Genomic DNA, 19,106 nt, shown 5'->3' with positions numbered 1-19,106 from the left:
ACTAAAAATAAGTATTTATAAGCTTTTTGAAGCGGTTCTAGTTATTGCAAAACTGAAGCATTAATTAATTATTAATTAATCTTTTTGAATCTAGTAATAAAAAAGTAGGATGATTGGCACATATTCTTGCCCATTTCTCTGCAATATCGGAATGGCTTGTGAGAATGCTAGTACTAGGCCTGAAGGATGTTGATTCCATTGGAAGGCTAAAAAACATATACCTTATTCTAATTATGGAAAGCCTACAGCCTTTGCTTGTGGATGATATCCACTACATGTTAGAGATTATTATATTACCCAATACTATGATAGGCTTTGACAAGAAAGAATTTATATTGGCCAATCGGCTAAAATTCTAAATTGGTCAAGTCAGATCAGGTTATATCAGGTTGTCTGTTTAACCTAACCTGACCTGAAACCTGAAAAATTTCAGGACTATTTTTATTAAAGTATTGAAAAAAAATGGTACAAAACTTTTTTTTTAATATAATATTATGAAAAAAAACGTTTTTGCAACATTTTTTATTAAAATATTGAAAAAAATATTGCAAACCGTTTTTTTTAATATAATATTATGAAAAAAATATTTTCGCAATGTTTTTTCTCGAAATATTACGATTCAACATTTTTATATTAAAATCATATAAAAAAGTGAATCCCAATACTGCAATTCACTTTTATTATACAAAATCAATATAAAAAAGTGAATCGCAATATTTCAACTCACTTTTATTATATAAAATTAATATAAAAAAGTGAATCGCAATACTGCAACTTACTTTTATTATATAAAATCAATATAAAAAAGTGAATCGCAATACTATAACTTACTTTTATTATATAAAATCAATATAAAAAAGTGAATCGCAATACTGCAACTCACTTTTATTATATAGTAGAATCAATAGTTTCAGGTCAACAGGTTAATCAGGTCAGGTCAATCTTTATACCTGACCTGAATTTTTTTCAAAAATCTCATACCTGACCTGAATTTCAGGTCGGTCCAGCGATCGATTACCCGGAATTTGGCTAATTGGCCGTTGAGCGCTCAGCCAATCCTTTGCTAGCCAATTCTATGATAAACTTTAATCAGAGATACGAGAAAGAAGTTATGAGAAAATAATAGTTACCTATAGAAATATGCTTACAAATTTTAATATTTCTCTTTGTGCAATAACGCCTTATTCGATAAAAATGGAATAAAGAGATTATTGTGTTAGTTGCCGATTAGAATAAATGAAAAGATTATTTTGGCTAACTTAAATTTTAGATGCAATATCCAATAGGCATTTGCTAAATTTTTATTAGACTTATATTTTTTTGTTAAAGTTTTATGCTATTTGATGAGCTAGTCACATCTTGCTTTATTAACGAAAATTTAAAGAAAAGTTGTAACAATTTCACAGATTTTTCAGGATTTTTACAGGAGTTATTTTCATTAGACTTTTATATAAAACATGCTAGTTAAGGAGTTTGCCTGTGCAAAACCAGTTCTTTATTCACAATTTTCATTAGATTATAATGGAGCAACTTAACAATCATTTGACTTAAATTTTTTCGTTTGCGACTTATACTGCAAAATTGGAACAATTTTCGTTAGACTTAATAATTCGATATGCCATTTAATAAGCTAACGCGCATAGATATAGAACATGGCATACATATTTTCATTAGACTTTAATATGATGGAGGAATTGGAACAGTTAGACTTATTTACAATTTTTCGTTAGACTTATTTAAGGGATAATAAGGATTGTTTGACTTATTTTCATTAGACTTAAGTAGTTAATATGCTAATTAATGAGCTAACTAGTCATGCAGAATCAATTCCTGATATAATAATTTTCGTTAGATTTAATAAATATAACTGAATAGATGATATAGAAATTAAGATTCTAAAGCCATTAGAAGCTTTTCTAATATATTAATAAAAATCGATATGCTTTCTGAAGATGGAGAACCCACATAAAGCTTTAAAATATAATATTGAAATTAAGATTCTAAAGCTGATAGAAGCTTTTCTAATATAATAAGAAAAATTGATATTGATTTAACGTTCGGTAGTTCACTTTGCACCCAATGTTTCGGTGGGGATTAGACCTTCAGTCCTCAAACCCCCACTTTCACATTGTGTTCACCTGAATTGTACAATAAAGGTCTCCCATAGTAAACTTTTTTTTTTTACTAATGAAACTACTTTTAAGTAAACTTGTATGTAATAATAAATTACATATATGTATTATGAAAATTTTATACCTATTTAGTTTATATAAAATATATATTATAAGATTTGCTTGAAAAAAATTGTCATGAGTTTGAGTTTAATCAATTGTATGAAAAAAAAATGTTATTAGTCTGGAAATTTAATGTCGCACGTCTGAAATGTGTGTCAGGTTGACAGCGCAGTGTGGCGCAGTAATTCAAAAAAATCTAAGTTAAAGATTTTCTTTTTAATGTAATGCTTTCAAATTTACACATTAGATGTATTTTCATCTGTTTTACAAAATTTACTTATAAACGGAAGGAGGTTTTGGACGTAGATTTTGACTTTAGTATATAACAACTGATTTTATCGTCTTTGCCGATCATTTCCAAAATTGGATTTGTCAAAAAAACGGTTTTTGTTAAATAACTCGAAAATAGCCTTCTAAACCGCCCGTATATACTCTAAGTAAATTTGCAGAGCGGACGAAAATACATCTAGTGCAGTAATTTAAAGGTTTTATTTTAAATAAAAAAAATTGCAATTTAATTTTTTTTGGAAAAATCGCTGCGCCACACTGCGCCGTCAACCTGACACACAACAAGTGACGCGCGTCAGGTATCAATCTATATCTGACGCACAATATATGTATACTAATTGGTAACCCCACAGGAAGCCACGTCAGTGGCACAGCTAAGCCACCGATTTTTGTTTTTGTTTATACAGACTTTTTTCGCGGTTTAATTGTAAATTACTTTGTTAAATATACTTTGTTTTCGTTAAAAAAAATAATAAAAAATGCTTTGTTTTCGTTAAAAAACCACTTTAAAATACTTGCTTTATTAAAAAAAACACTTTATAAATACTTATTTTCATTAAAAAAAATACTTTAAAACACTTTTTTTTGTTAAAATTACTGTTTTGTTGTATATTCGTAAAAAAATAAAAAAATTCAATAAAAAGATATTTTTTTTTCTTTCATTCTTTCATTAAAAAAAACGCGATAAAAATAGTAATATCTGTGCCACTGATGTGGGTTTGTAGACCAAATTTTATTAATCACGTGAATATTTTTGGAAATTCATATAGTAAATTTATTGTTTTACTCACTCCTAACCTATTAACCCATTCATGATCTTTGGAGAAATCATCATTATTAATAACTGAAAAAAAAAAATAAGATCTAAAAAATTATATTTACGAATTTACTATTTACAACATTGTATTTCACAATATTAAAGAAGCGATTATTAATGTTTAGACTTATGCTTATCGCGATTTGAACAGAAACTGAAAATAAATAAAATATTAGATATATTAATATATCAACGATATTAAATAAGGGATATACTATACTTACTAATATATAAGGCAACCAAATACTGGAAAGACGAGAATAAATACGACCCAAATAAATTTCCAAAGTGGTTCACGATCACTTTGAAAAATTTCGAAAATAGCGATCAGATCAAGAATCAGCTAATAAAAAATAAAAAAAATTTTCTCTTTAAACGATTTAAATAATTAAATATTATCTTTGTAATTAAATTAAAATGCGTACGATTATGAATCCTAAAATTCCACCAATATATGCATTCAAAGTATTACTACTCATTTTTAGAAACCAAAAGAGAAAAAAAATAGGTTTTTTTTTTCAAAAAAAAAAATTAGCACGTAAATTTCCTTGTATAAATATAACATCCACGACCAATTTACTTAGCATGGCTTATGTGGCTATCTGAATCAAATATTATGAAGATATTCATTATTTATTTCTTCAGGCGGTCGTGACTCGTGAATAAATATAGGCCACGTCATAGTTCTATTAAAATGTGGCACGGACACGCGTTTTTTCTCTGTTTTTTGGCAAAGCCTCTGACGATTTGATTTTCTCGAATTCCTCGAATTTATAATCAACTTGGATAAAAATCAATGGTTGGTATTAATCGTATTCTGACTTTTTGCTTATGCAGTATTTGAGGTAACTCCTTTCCTCTTTTGATTAAATTAAACCTTTATTTGGCTTAATTAAAGCAAACTTCAAACATTCCAGCACAATTAAAACCAAAAAAACCAAAAGGTCGGAGAATAAAGATAAGTTAGGTAATTTATGTGGAGATTTCCTGATATAAAATACTATTAATATACTATTAATATACTACTAACGTTTCACTTTTTACTAATGATGGACTTCGGATTCTATTATAAGGCTTGGACTTAATTCGCTGATCCCTAATGCAGGCGATATGTAATAAGGGCTGTTTAAGGCAAATAAATCATATGCTTATAGTAAAATTAGTTTGCTGCGACATCAGTAAGAAAGAACTTTTTGCCAGATTTAAAAATTTCAATGAAAACAATGGGTTTGATACAATTAAAATGCAGCATAATGCACAAAAATTGGCTACACAGAAAACTTTAAAAAAAAATCCTACTACGTTGTCATATTTCTATATTTGTCTTCGTCGGGGTCCATATCTTTTTCGGTCTTTCCTTTTCTCTTATTATTATTTTCCATTTTTCTTACGAAAAAAAAAAAAAATTTTAAGATTTATAGATAAACAGTTTCACGAATGCATCTTTTACTAAACTTTTATTGGAATTTTTATTTGTGAAAAAATATTTTTAAACAAAGAACAATTTTTTTTTTTTTAGTACAACTTTGTAATTTCTAAGGTGACTTTTGAAGTTCAAATACAAATTCTTTTTTCTTTTCTTGACCTTTTTTTATTATTTAAAAAATAAAACATTTCAAATTGACCACTTTAGTGTTTTAATAATATTTTAATAATATTTATAGGTTTTTTCATTATTTATTTACCTATTTTCACTTTATATACTTTATATGCAGACTGGTTCTTTATATAACTTTTTCTAAATGAAGCTTTAAGTTTTCTACCTTTTTTAAATAATAAAAAAAAAATTAATAAAAAAAAAAAATATTATCATTTTTTTTTAAAAATAAAAAAAAAAAATTTAAAAAATGGCCTCCACCGGTGGAGGATCTGAAAAGGTCTCAGTGCAAGTTGGTAAGGATATTTTGATTTTGATTATTCGAGAAATGTAACGTCACATAACGTACTAATGTCAATCTGATTAAAAGTTATACGTGTAAAACCATTAACGGCTCATGATTTGGAAAATTTACCCACACGATTTCAAAGACAAATTATTACTACATCACCTTATGCAACAAATCAAATAGTTGTTGAGGGAGAAAAGAGACAAGTGTTTAGTTTTGATAATGTATTTCCTCCTGAAACTACTCAAGAAGAAATTTATGACAAATCTGTTGAAAATTTAGTTGCTAAATTTATTGAAGGTAAAAATCAAATGATTTTGTCTAAAGTTCCCGGAGTTTTATCCGACTACATAAAAATTTATTCTTCTTCTTCTCGTAGGATTCAATGTAACAATATTAGCATATGGTCAAACATCTTCAGGAAAAACACATACAATGGGTACAGCTGATAACCCTTCAATACCTTTAGATTCAAAAGGAATAATACCGAGAGCAATGGCTACATTATTTTCTACCATTAATTCCATACATCAATCAAAAACTGATCATAGAAAATATACAATAAAAGTATCATTTATTGAAATTCATAATGAAGATTTAATTGATTTACTTGGTGAAGGTGATGAAGAAGGAAGACCTTCTGTACAAATTAGAGAGGATTCTAAAGGAAATATTTATTGGAGTGGATTACAAGAAATTAAAGTTAATAATGTTGATGAAGTTATAAAGTAAATATTAAACTTTATTTATTTATTATTATTATTAAAAATATTTTAATACTATTTATTTTTTATTTAGTTATTTAGCTATAGGTTCACAACATAGACAAGTAGGAGCAACAGATATGAATGAGAAATCCTCTAGATCTCATGCAATATTTTCTGTAACAATGACACAACAAAAACTAAATACCAATGCTACTTCTCCAATGTCACCTACTTTTTCAAGACCTGGAACTCCTTCTTCAAGATCTATTTCAAGAGCTCCTTCAAGGGCCAATTCTGTTATGAGCAGTAGATTTGATGATATTGGTGAATGGGTTACAATTACAAGTAAATTTCATTTTGTGGATTTAGCCGGTAGTGAAAGAGTAAGTTAATTTTATATAAAAAAAATACGAAAAATTTTTCTATTTTTATTTTTATTTTAATTTTTTTGTTTTTTTTTTTTTGGTTTAATATAGTTAAAGCGAACAGCGGCAAGTGGAGATCGAGCAAAAGAAGGTATCGCTATAAATTCTGGATTATTGGCACTGGGAAATGTAATCTCAGCATTAGGAGATCCCAACAAAGCAAGGCATACAACTCACATTCCATATCGAGATTCAAAACTTACGAGATTATTACAAGATTCTTTAGGTGGAAATGCAAAAACTTTATTAATAGCATGTGTTTCACCAGCAGAATATAATGTTAATGAAACTGTAAATACTTTAAAATATGCAAATCGAGCAAGAAATATTAAAAATAGTGCTGTAGTTAATCAAGAAGAAATGGGTTGGAATGATGTTGGACATTTACAATCCTTAGTTATAAAATTAAGACAAGAAAATAATGCTTTAAAAATTGCAAATACTACTTTGGGATTACAACAACAACAACAACAGCAACAGCAACAACCAAGTACTAGTGGTATTGTAACTCCTGGTAGAGTTACTCCAAATTTGACTCCTAGTCGAAAAAATTCTATTATTCAAGGAAGAAGTACTCCTACATCCGGTTTACCTGGACGTAGCACTCCAACTTCCGGTATACCTGGACGTAGTACACCTACATCAGGAATACCAGGAAGGAGTACTCCAACAAATGGGAGAGATACACCAATAACGAGACGAACTTCTTCACCTCTTACAACTTTTGCTCATGGAAATGTTCAACATTCAAAAGAAATTGAAATGTTGGAAGAACTTGTACAATTACAACGGTCTTATGCTGAACTTTCACAAAAATATGCTAAAATTTCCGCGGAATTAGCGGCTCATCAGGATAATTATGATGAAGAAACACATCTTCATGGTCAATCTTCAAATTTTGTAAATTCCGCAAAAATTGAAGAATATGAAGAAACTATAACTTCTTTAGAAAGTAAATTAGCCATGATGAATGCTGCATTATCTCATTCTGAAAATCTTTTATCAGAACAAGAATCAAAACATAAAGAAGTTGAAGAATCTAATGAACATAATAAGAATGTCATTAATAGTCTACAAAATTATATTAAAGAGATTGAAACAAAATTAGAAAAACGTGAAATTGAAGCTAAATTACAAACATCTAGATCCGAACATCCTGAAAAATTTATTAGTGAAACCGTTCAAGTACTTGAACAACGTTTAGAAAGACGTGATATGGAATATCAAGAATTAGAAACGCAATATAATGAACTAAAGGATCTTATTCCACAGGAAACCAAAATTCTTTTGGAAAAACTTGATGATCGTAATCAAAGAGTAAATCAACTTGAGTCCAGACTAAACCTTTTGGCCGATGAACTTGATAAATTAAAAACATTGGAAACCACAACTTCTACGACGACAGGCGAAGATAATTCATCCTCTCCTACAGGTGAACAAAATCTCCTTACCATCGTGAATCTTGAATTTAAGCTTGCTGAATTACAAAAATCCCGTGAAAATACTGTTACTGAATTGAATGATGTAAAAACTAAATATCAATCAAGTCTAGACGAAATTCAAGTACTTCAATCTTCACTAAAGGAAACAATTCCACGAGATGATCGGTCGGAAATAACAACGCTTGAATCTAAATTCGCCGATTTGGAAAAAACTTACCAAAAAACTGTTACTGAATTGGCAGAAACTAAATTTAAATATGAGGAATGTCTTAATGTTATTAAAGATCTTCAATCACAACTTGATGATGCTTCCTTAGCACATAATGAAATGATTGAAGAATTACATTCTATTTCATCATCAACACCTGCAACTCCCATGACTCCCATGACTCCCATAACTCCTTATACAGATAATAATAATCCAAAAGAATCTTCAAGTAACGTCTCTTCCAAATCTTTAATTCATCGAAAAGTCAAGTCATTATCTGTTGACCTTTTAAATTCAGAGAAACGTGATAACGCTCATGCCGCTATAGTCGAAAAACTTCAATTTGAATTAAAATTATTTGAGTCATTTCATAAAGATAAATCACAAAGTCTAGATGCAGTCAAACATGAATTATCTCGTCTAGAATTAAATCATCGTGAAACTTTGCAAATTGTTGAAGAACTTCGGGAAGAAATTAGAAAGCGTGATGCATTGGCAAAGTTGGAAGTAAAATCAGTAATAAATTCAAAACAAACTTCTGATCGATCATGTTCACCTACAAGTCAAATTGATGAACTTGAAATTGTTCAACGTCTTCGTGGAGAAGTTGAACAATTAAAAGAAAAACAAAAATTAGCAATGGAAAGTATTGCTGAACGTGAAAATGAGAATAAAAAGAAATCAGAAGTTGTCGAAAAATTAGAATCAAGTATTCGTGAACTTAAAGAACAATTACGTCAAGCCGAAGAGAGAAAAAGTAGCACGAATACTAATGAAATACTCATTAATGAATTACAATCTCGAGTTAAAGAATTGGAAGATAAACTCGTTAAGGCTTTGGAATTCCAAAATAAAAATCAAATTTCCGAACTTGATTCAAATGTTCAACAAGCAACAGTTGAAGAAAATGAAGGAGTGTTGAAACTTCGTGAACAAGTTTCTAAACTTCAAACAGATATTGAATCAAAGAGCCATACAATCGCTGCAATTTTGCTCCCAGATAATGAACATCAAACTAAGATTCGACGTCTCGAAGGTGAACTTTGTGAGGTAAAAGAAGCACTTCGTATTGCTATAGAAGAAAAAAATAGCAAATTTTCTCTTATCTCTGAATCTTCATCAGATAGTAACATTAATTCTTTCCAAAGCGACGTGATGATATCTGAAGAAAGTTCGGCTGACAAACTAGAACAAAACATTGATGAAAATATAATAGCATTGGAAGGCACAGTAAAAGAACTTGAAACTCAATTATCAAAAGCGAAAGAAACTAAGCCAATATCTTCACGAACATCTATTCTTCATGATATGGATCCAACACAAAAAACGGTTAATAATTTAGAAGCTAAACTTGATACTTTACAAAAAGTGTTAAATAAAAATTCCAACAATGTACAAAATTTGAATTGTGAACAAGAATTAGTGGCCTCTTTACAATCTCAGTTAAATTCTCTTAAATTGGACATTAGACGAAAGAATGAACTTATTGAAACTTTAAAACGTGATTTGGTCGATAAAAGTACTTTACAACAAATGCTAAAAGAAAAAGAGGCGGAAATTACTTTTCTCAGAGAACAATTAAATCAAATTAAAGGTCAAGACATAGACGTTCAAAAACATATAAAAGGATTACAAGAACAATTAGAAAAAGTGGAAGCAAATAATATTGTTAACAAAGCTTTACAAAGTGAACTAGAAGCTATAGGAAAAGAATTCAAAAATGTAAAAGGAAGAGAGTCCCTTACACTTGAACGATTAAGAATTTTAGATGCCGAGGAATCGAAACTTCAAAAAGATCTTGAAAGATTACGTAATGTAGAAATTTCTCAGAGAGAACAGATCTCAGTATTAGAAGCTCAATTGATGGAACAAGGTGGACAAGTTGATAAAGATTTAATAAAGTTGAGAACTGAACTGGCTTTAGCAAAAGAATCTGAAATTTCGGAAAAGAAAACAATAGCTAACCTTGAAACCAAGTTGGGTAGTTCAGAATCCGAAGTTTCGATTCTTCAGAATGAAATCGATGAATTGAAATTAAAAGAAAATGAACAACTTAGAATGATTCAAGATCGTGAAAATAAATTAAATGAAGTTCAATCATCATCAAGTTCTCATGATGAATCATTATTAGTAAAACGACTAAATGAAGAAATTGAACAACTTCGCTCCGAAAAATCCTTACAACATATGAAAATTCAAAATATTGAAATGAAAATGAAACATGTTCAAGAAGATCCTATAAACTCTCCTCTGAAAAATGATTTGGTCGAACTAAAAGCTTCTGAATTTCGTCTTCAACAAAAGGTTCATGAATTAGAACAACAATTAACTAATGCTCAAGGGAAATATCAACAATTACAATTTATGAGAAATGAATTAAAATCATTACAAGATTCAGAGTCCGGACAAAAAATGATCATATTCCAATTGCAAACTCAACTACAAGAAACAAAAGAAGCCAAAGAAACTGTTATAAGAGAATGGGAAAATATGAAAGATAATTTTTGTGCTCAAACAAAACTCGTTGTGACCCTTGAAGGAGGATTACAAACCATGATGGAAGAATTGAACATGGCCAAAGAAAGTCATGCAGCTAGTTTAAAGGAACTTGATAGTATGACAAACTATTTAACCAACATTTTGGAACAACGAGATGAGAACGAAAAGAAGATTAAATCATTGGAAAATGAAATTAATTTATTAAAGGATAGCGGAAAATGTAATAATGATTATATATCTTTATGTAAAGAATTATCAAATACCAAAAAAGAAATGGAAACACAAAATGAAACTTTAGTTGAGCTTGAAAAACAAATAGAAGCTTTAAAAAAGGAACGTGATCAATATGTTGAGCATAATAACCAATTGACTAGAACAGTTGTATCACAAAAAATCACAGTTTCAACACTTGAGTCTACTATATCCGACTTACAATCTCAGCTTGAAGAAGAAAAACTCTCAGCTCGAAATTATCAAGAAACGATGACGACACTTGGAGAAAAATTGACCAAAGTAGAATTACAACTTGATGAATCAAAAGCATCTGATGAAGAACATAGTCAAATGGTCAATGAATTAAAATCTATGTTAAAAGAAACAAATGCGTCATTGGTAGAGAAAGAAAAGATGGTCACCGACAAAAATGCACGATTAACAGAATTAGAAGCAATGGTTAAAAAGACAAAAGCAGACTTAGAAAAAGCTGAATCATCTAAATCATTAGATTACGAACTTCAAACAAAGGTTTCTGAAATTGAATCAAGATTCCGTAGTGGTTCATCATCATCAGAACTTAAAGAGGCTCAAAGATTAGCTGATCAACAATTGGAGTATATTAGAGAATTAGAAATAACATGCGACAATGTGAAGAATTTGACCAAAGAATTAGAGGAATCAGAAGCAGCACAAGCAGCACAAGCAGCTTTAATTGAAGAGTTAGAGAAAGATTTACAGAAAAAAGAAGAAAAATTAAATGAATTAACAAATAAATTGAATGAGACAAAACATAAACTCGAAAAGGTCAATGATACCGAAGTCTATAGTGTTGATCATGTCAAATCTTTGGAATCTCAACTTAAAGAAGCACGTGAACGTCGTGACGAAGAGATTAAAAAACTTAAACAAGCAAATAAAGAGATTGAAGCACTTCGAAAGCAAATTGATCATTTACGAAATGATGCAACAGTTGAACGCCTTGAAGAATTAGAAAGCAAAGCGAAGCAGTTTGTAACTGAAAGAAATGAATCGCTTGTAAAAAATGGAGTTCTCGAATCTAAAATCTACCAACTTCAAAAAGATTTATATGATTTTGAGGATGCTGAGACTAAGCATAAACAACGGATTGTTCAATTAGAAGCAGTATTAGAGACTAAGGAACTTGAAGCTAAGAAACTAAAATTAGAAAAAGCTGATGAATCTAACGAAATTGATTCTATAATAAGTCAATTAAAATCAACTGGTAAAGATGGAAATATTTCAGATAATCATCTTGCTGAATTAAATGGTAAACTTGAAACACTTGGTTATGAGCTTACAAATCTTCAAACACGATCAATTGTTGATGAAAAACAAATCAAAAAAGAACCTGCACAAGAAAATAAAACACAATCAACCGAATCGGAAGTTTTAAATAAGTCAACTGATAATTATGCTGAGATACAAGAATTGAATAAAAAAATTGCAGAATTAGAAGAAGAAAATGACGGAAAAACACAGTTCATTGACATGTTGGAAGTAACACTTGGAGAGAATGAAGAGGAATTAAGTGAAGCCAAGCAACAATTAATAGTATTGCGACAAGAGAAATTAGAACTTGAAAGAAAAATAGAAAATTTGAAATCTCAATTGGATACCGTAACTAATGAATATGAAGAAATGAAAACATCTGTTAAAGAAAAAGAAGAAATAGAAAGCGTTTTGGCAGAAGAAAGAAAATCAAAAAAGAATGTAGAAATGGCTTATGCAAAACTAGAAAGTCAAGTAGAACAATTATTATCAAAGAAAAATAAATTTATGTGCTTCTAAACTATTTTATTTAAATAATTTTGTTATAGTTTGTATCTGACGGACTTTATTGTATAGAAAATTTTTTATCTTATTTATTTGTACACTAAAAAAAATTTCACTTTTTTTAAATAGATTTATCATGTAATTTGTAAAAAATCAATGTAATGTATTTATTTTAATTTTAAATAAACCGATTTTTATTTAATTTTGTATTTAATTTTGAAATGACCTTCATTACGATATTTCTTGTTTTTTTTCGTTCAATTAAGTAATTTCTCTTTATTAATTTTAAAAAATAATATAATACAGAGAGTATGCTTCTTATAATTACAAATTATTATTTTGAACTTTCATGCTTAAAAATAAAAAATTAAAGAAATTAATAATGAGAAAAAACCAATCTACATATAAAAAAATAATGGAATAATAAAAATAAATAAATAAACAAGAAGGCTGACTGTACAGGTAGGTAATTTAAAGTAAAATAATTAATTTTTTTTTTTCCTAATAGCTTATATCTTATGATTCAATTATTGAAAGTAAAAAAAAATGATATAATTTTTCTTTTCTTATTTACTTATTTATTAAATAAAATAAATTTAAAAAGACTTAATAGTTGTTTAACTTAAATACTATGTTGTCTAGGGATTCTCTAAATTAAATTTTTTTTTTTCTTTTTGTACAATGATTATTATTAACTAAATTATTATAAACAAAATTAAATTACTTTTTACTATCAATTCCTCTATTATTAACTTCCTCTGTAGTAGTTACGTTTTGAATTTCTTTTAATATTTCAGGACAGATATGTTGATGTGTTTGTTTTAATTGTTTTAGAGGAGTATCAGAACATGATTCTATTGATTTAAACCATGGATCTTGTTTAATTCCCTCAATAGTTATACGTTTCCTTGAGTTAGGTTCTAAAATATTATACATCAATTCTCTACACCCTTGAGGTAATTTTTCAAATGGTAAATAGTCTCTATTATTTCTTTTTTCCAAATAACTCGCATAATTTGGATCGTTTGGCACAGCCATTCTAAATGGTATTCCTTGATATACCAAAGTATAATATACAATACCGCACGCCCATATATCAACTTTCCTTGCATCATACTCTTTTGATTCAAATTGTTCCTAATAAAATAAGAAAGCGAAAAACATCTTTAGAATGTTACACGAGCAAAAAAATAATATATATATATATACAATTATTTATATATTTACCGGAGCGATATATGGTTCAGAACCGCATATTCCTCTTGACAAATGAGCACCTTCTTCCCAACAGGTTTTAAATACATCAGAAACTCCAAAATCAGTAATTTTTAAATGACCATTCTTATCAAGTAAAAGATTTTCCGGTTTAATATCTCTATGAGCAACACCATTGGAATGTAAATAATCTATACCCATTATAAGTTGTTTAAAGCAACAATTTATTTCTATTGGAGACATAAAATTTGATTTAATAGCAGTATATAAATCACCACCAGCACAATATTCCATTACTTCACACCAATTTTGATTCTCATCTTGAACCAAATCAACAGTACGTACAACATTAACATGTTGTAAAGTTGAACTTATACAAAATTCACTAGTAAGTTTTTTAACATAATCTTTTTCAGTCTCATTTTTTCTTCTCTTCCTAAATTCTTTAACAGCATAAGTTCTTTCACAATCTGAATTATCAAATTTATGGGAGAGACGTACGACAGCTGTTGCACCTTTACCTATACAACCTTTTTCACATACACCATATTTGTTGATACCACTTTCACTACCACTATCACTCTTTTGAGTTTGCTTATCATTATCAAGATCAAGAGTAGGATTAAGAATTTCTTTTAATAATGATAATTTATCGGAAGCAGTACTACCAAAAGTGAATTCACCTTTTTCTTCAGTAGGAGATGATACAATAGGTTTATTTTCGCCTTTCGAATCATGATGAAATAATTTTTGTACCAAAGATTTTTTTTTATGTAAATCATTATTAATAGAAGATTTTGATTGATTTAAAGAAATAGAAGTAGTATTACTTTTGATAGAATCAATTGATAAATTATCATTTGAAGAAATAGAAGGATTAACGATAATACTATCATTAGAAGTAGGAGCACTTGGAATTTTCAAATTAGATAAAGCAAGTTTACTATCATCAATCGTTTTAGATTTATTAAGATCGTTATTAAAGGGAGATTTAGATGGATTAGTAATATCAACGATTGATAATTCTTTATTTCTTTTAGAAGATAAACTACGTTCTCTCGTAACTCTAGCAGCCCTTTCTTCTGATTCAGTACGACGACGAGCTTTACTATCAAGAGCAGGAGCCCAATAATCTGTAGTAAAGGTAACCATATTTTTTTTTTTTTTAAAAAAAAAGTTGAAACGGGTTTGAAAAAAGTTTCGAGATAAAAAGAGGAAGTATTTATAGACCAAAAAAAGTTGAGGAATATTTTCCAAGAGTATACGAGAAAGATCTACAAGAAATTTATACCAAAAAAAGAATTTCTAATTTGTTTATAAATATCTAAATATATATAATTGAAAAAAAAAAAAAAAATATATATTTTTTTTTTTTTTTTAGAGAGGGAAGGTAAAGTGAGGTTGAATTTATATAACGGGAAGAGTACTATAATTTATTTGGAAATATAAAAAAAAAAAAAATAAAATAAAAATATAAAAAATAAATAAATATAAACTAGTTGAATTAATTGGCAACTATCCACAATATATTTACTTAAATTCAAGTTTTTTTTTTTCAATTTCAAATTTTATTTCATATGATAACAACAAAACTAAATAAATCTATGGAAAAAACGCAGTGAAACGCAAAGTCGCATAAAAAAAAAAAAAAAATTCATTTTAAGAAAAAGAACCAACACCTTTTTTAACGGATTATATTATTTATTATATTATTATTTAAAAGGTAAAGAATAAAAAAACCAGGGAGGAGGTCCCTTTAAAATAATGAAATTCTTATGAAGGAAAAGAAAAAAATATTATAAATGATAAATGGTTTCAAAGACTCATTTTAAAAAAATCCATGCTAATCCATTCATCATAAATTTATTTTTACCACTGCTACTGATACTGATAGAAGATCGAATCGGAATTATGTGGGTAATATAAATTAAGGAATTATTGAAACTATTGTATATATTATACATTATATTATTTATAAATATTGTTATATAGGGGGAATGTAGGGGAAGGGGCTTTAAATCTTAATATAAAAAAATTTTTTTATATTATTTAACTGGATTTTTGGTACGACATCTTGGCAAATGTCAATAAAGTAATATATATTACTTTTTTGAGGTTTTTTAGCCTCTAAATTATTAAATTGGAATAAATTAAATTAGCTACATAAATGTTTAGTACGATAAGACATGTCGAGGATGTCAACATTTATGTACTTAAATCAGAAGAAAAAAAAAATTTTGATTTATCTTTATTTGAATAATTTTTTTGGCTGATCGGAGAGTTCCCTAACTTCCCTTTATAAATAAATAAAAAATAAAAAATAAATAATAAATGAATGATGTTATCTTCATAATCAGTGTTACCAAATATTTAATAAGCATGGCAGCATGGATTCGATTTGTTATGTATATGCAATTATGTATGATATGTATGACTTGATATATGAGTTGCTTTTTATTTGTGGAGAACAAGAAAAAAAAAAATAGATGCACTGATACACCACATTTTACTTAACCATTTACAATATTTACATTATTTTAAACTTACTTATTGTGTGATAAGATTGTTGTAAATCTTCCCCATTTTTTTTTCATTTTTTTTTTCGCCTCATGACATAAATAATAAAATTGATGGATTACGACTATCACGTGCATATTTTAACTCAGGGTATTAGCTAGTTTTATCAATTTCCCGGATTTAATTGACTAGAAGTTTTATTTTTCCGGATAGATCTACGAAAATATAAAAATAAAACATTGTAGCCTCAAAATCAGCCAAATTTTTCATACTTTTTGAGGAACTTGGAGATATATAAAAAGTACACGTGATAGAATTATACAAGTCTACGTAAAAAAAAAAAACGTTTTTTTTTGAGAAGATTACAACGGATAATCAAAGATAATCGGTATCGATTTCGTTATTTCATGTTCATGGTTTTAATTATGATAAAACTTTAAAATTATGAGTAATGATTGAGTGATTTTTTTTTTTTCGGTCGATAGTCACATGATTTTTATAAAGTTCAATGTTATCGGACATTCGGAATTATCGGTCTTAGTTTATTTAGTTTTTCTATGTACTTCCATATTTGAATGATTTGATTTGAAATAAAAAAAGTTTTCCCCGGTATTTTCTTGAAAGTTTTTTTTATTTGTGGTCATTAGGTTATTAGCAATAGGGCCTTGGCATTTCGGAAAAATCTTGGAAGTGACCGATTTCAAATGTCATTTTTTGGTGTGACATGATCTTTTATTGGTATTGGATATCCATAATGAAGTTCTACATTATTAATTTTAGATGTTAAAAAAATATGAAGCCGTATTATCAAATAACTGGATTTTTCTCGGTAATTTTTCGTAAATTAGTATGAGTTGGTATGTTTATAAACTTAATTTCGTTAAACTTTGAAAGGGAAATCTAAACTTTTAACTAATATTTATTTTATAGGAAGGGTACTAAAAAAACCTTTGAGAGGTTACCTCAAAATATTCGTGTAAAAACTGGACTTGGAACTGGTAAGTGTGATCAGTTTTTTTTAATTTTATATTCATTAATAAATTTAATGAAATCCTCTACGTAAATACGTAAATTTGTTTTTTTATTTAATAAAAATTATTATATAATTTAGCTACTCGTGATATTCAATTTGATGATGTTTTAAATCGATTCAATGAATTACATACTGGAACAGAAAAATTATATAAAGATGCTATTAAATTTAGGGATGGTATTTCTCGTAAGTTTTTAATATTTTTTTAAAGAAAAAAAAATTATTAATTTTATCTTTTTTTTGATCACTAATATTTTTTTTTCCGTTTAGATATGTTGAATCATCAATGTAATACTTCTGATATTCTTGTAGAATTATATAATCCAATTGTAGGTAAAAAAGAAACTGAATCAACTGTTCGTCGAACTACAACTCCTGTTCAATCAATGAAAGCTGTTGAAGAATTTAAAGACACGATGTCTGATTTGAGAGATATTCTCTTGCCTGAATTGGTGGGTGATTAATAATAATGCTAGTATAATAATTATAGTAAATAATAATAGTTTTATTTTATAGGATCGTGTAGATAAAATGGTAGTATTGCCTTCAAAGGATTTTATAGATGTTGTTAAATTAATAAAGAAAACTATTGCAAAACGAGATCATAAAAAAGTGGATTTCGATCGATATACAAATAATGTAAAAAAACTTCAAGATAAAAAAGATAAATCTGCAAATGATGAAAAATCATTAATCAAGGTAAATTTTTATATTATTAAACAATGTGTAGTAATATTTCATCATTAACTGTTGTTATATTTTTACAGGCGGAAGAGCATCTTACCAAAGCAACTGAAGAATATGAACATTATAATGAATTAGTTAAAAAAGAGTTACCCATTTTTTTTGAATACAGAGCTCATTTCATTGAACCTGTTGTCTCTAATTTTTATCATTTGCAAGTAAAAATCTATAGAATTTTGTATGAAAAAATGGAACGTTTAATTTCTGATACCGGTTATTTCGATGTTCAATCTGATATTGTAGAACATTATAAAGAAAGAAAAGAAGAAGTAAATCAACAAATAGAAACCCACTTAACTTTATTTAAAAACAAGAAAAAATCTAAAAAAGAAAGTAAGAAATCTTTAATCCGTTCTATATTTATTATTGTTATTATATTGTGTGTTCACCTTTTTTTCTTAATATATATAATTTTAGGTCATCATGATAACGATAGTGATGAATTAACTGATTCAAAGCATTCTGATACAAATAATCATGGTAGTGAGGAAGATGCACCACCACCTTATTCATCCACAACTGGTCGAAGTTCTGCATCTATATCCTCATCAAATCCAAAACTTTATCCTGTTCAAAAAAAGGCTCCCCCACCACTTCCGCCCCATAATTCAAAACCGAAATCCGTCCAATATGTTAGAGCTTTATATGATTATGAAGCACAAGCAGAAGGTGATTTATCATTTAAAAAAGGTGATAAGATTGAAGTTATTACCCGGAAAGATGATGTAAATGAGTGGTGGAAGGGAAAGCTGAATGGTAAAATCGGTGATTTTCCAGGTAATATATTAATCTAATAAGTTTTATTATTTTGACTAATATAAAAAAAAAAAATTTTTATTTATGTAAAAAAAATTATTTTTACAGGAAATTATGTTGAAGATTGGTGATCATTATATGCTTACTTATTTTTTGGGGGTTATTTGTTATTATAAATGAGTTATTGTTATTTTAAACGAGTTATTATAAATTATAAAAAGGACATTGTACTTAAATTAAAATGTATTATAAATTAAAGTTTGAAATTAATTAAGCGTATTGATGTTTATACTCTTTTGAAACAAAACATATTTGGTAACATATT

General features: G+C 27.8%; 4 protein-coding genes across 6 annotated transcripts; 2 read left to right on the top strand and 2 right to left on the bottom strand.

Moving 5' to 3' along the window:
- Nucleotides 1-3,188: 3,188 nt before the first annotated feature.
- OCT59_022955 (uncharacterized protein) lies at nt 3,189-3,865 on the bottom strand. Of its 3 annotated transcripts, XM_066150462.1 has the most exons (5): nt 3,765-3,855; nt 3,564-3,682; nt 3,420-3,493; nt 3,314-3,339; nt 3,215-3,230 (listed from the first exon to the last, which is right to left on the bottom strand). In XM_066150462.1, exons 1-3 carry the CDS (start codon nt 3,816-3,818, stop codon nt 3,454-3,456), a joined length of 213 nt encoding a protein of 70 aa, XP_066006492.1. In that variant the 5' UTR covers nt 3,819-3,855; the 3' UTR covers nt 3,215-3,230; nt 3,314-3,339; nt 3,420-3,453. The 3 variants fall into 3 exon arrangements, with proteins under 3 accessions (XP_025176594.1, XP_066006492.1, XP_066006493.1); XM_025318251.2 differs by having other exon boundaries at nt 3,189-3,493; nt 3,765-3,865; XM_066150463.1 differs by having other exon boundaries at nt 3,215-3,682; nt 3,765-3,857.
- Nucleotides 3,866-4,509: 644 nt separating this feature from the next.
- OCT59_022954 (uncharacterized protein) lies at nt 4,510-12,730 on the top strand. Its single transcript, XM_066150461.1, has 5 exons — nt 4,510-5,232; nt 5,307-5,525; nt 5,605-5,953; nt 6,024-6,315; nt 6,409-12,730. Exons 1-5 carry the CDS (start codon nt 5,187-5,189, stop codon nt 12,529-12,531), a joined length of 7,029 nt encoding a protein of 2,342 aa, XP_066006491.1. The 5' UTR covers nt 4,510-5,186; the 3' UTR covers nt 12,532-12,730.
- A 27-nt stretch (nt 12,731-12,757) lies between these two features.
- OCT59_022953 (uncharacterized protein) lies at nt 12,758-14,883 on the bottom strand (the record flags this gene model as incomplete). The annotated part of the gene is made up of 2 exons (XM_066150460.1): nt 12,758-13,653; nt 13,744-14,883. 2 exons carry the CDS (start codon nt 14,881-14,883, stop codon nt 13,237-13,239), a joined length of 1,557 nt encoding a protein of 518 aa, XP_066006490.1. The 3' UTR covers nt 12,758-13,236.
- A 2,166-nt stretch (nt 14,884-17,049) lies between these two features.
- OCT59_022952 (uncharacterized protein) lies at nt 17,050-19,084 on the top strand. Its single transcript, XM_025318256.2, has 8 exons — nt 17,050-17,105; nt 17,179-17,246; nt 17,360-17,467; nt 17,552-17,733; nt 17,798-17,980; nt 18,049-18,358; nt 18,443-18,802; nt 18,890-19,084. Exons 1-8 carry the CDS (start codon nt 17,098-17,100, stop codon nt 18,910-18,912), a joined length of 1,242 nt encoding a protein of 413 aa, XP_025176600.1. The 5' UTR covers nt 17,050-17,097; the 3' UTR covers nt 18,913-19,084.
- The last annotated feature ends 22 nt before the right edge of the window (nt 19,085-19,106 follow it).

This window comes from Rhizophagus irregularis, chromosome 32 (assembly GCF_026210795.1).
Source record: "Rhizophagus irregularis chromosome 32, complete sequence".
Lineage (NCBI taxonomy): Eukaryota > Fungi > Glomeromycota > Glomeromycetes > Glomerales > Glomeraceae > Rhizophagus > Rhizophagus irregularis.
This window is presented reverse-complemented; position numbering and strand designations above follow the sequence as displayed.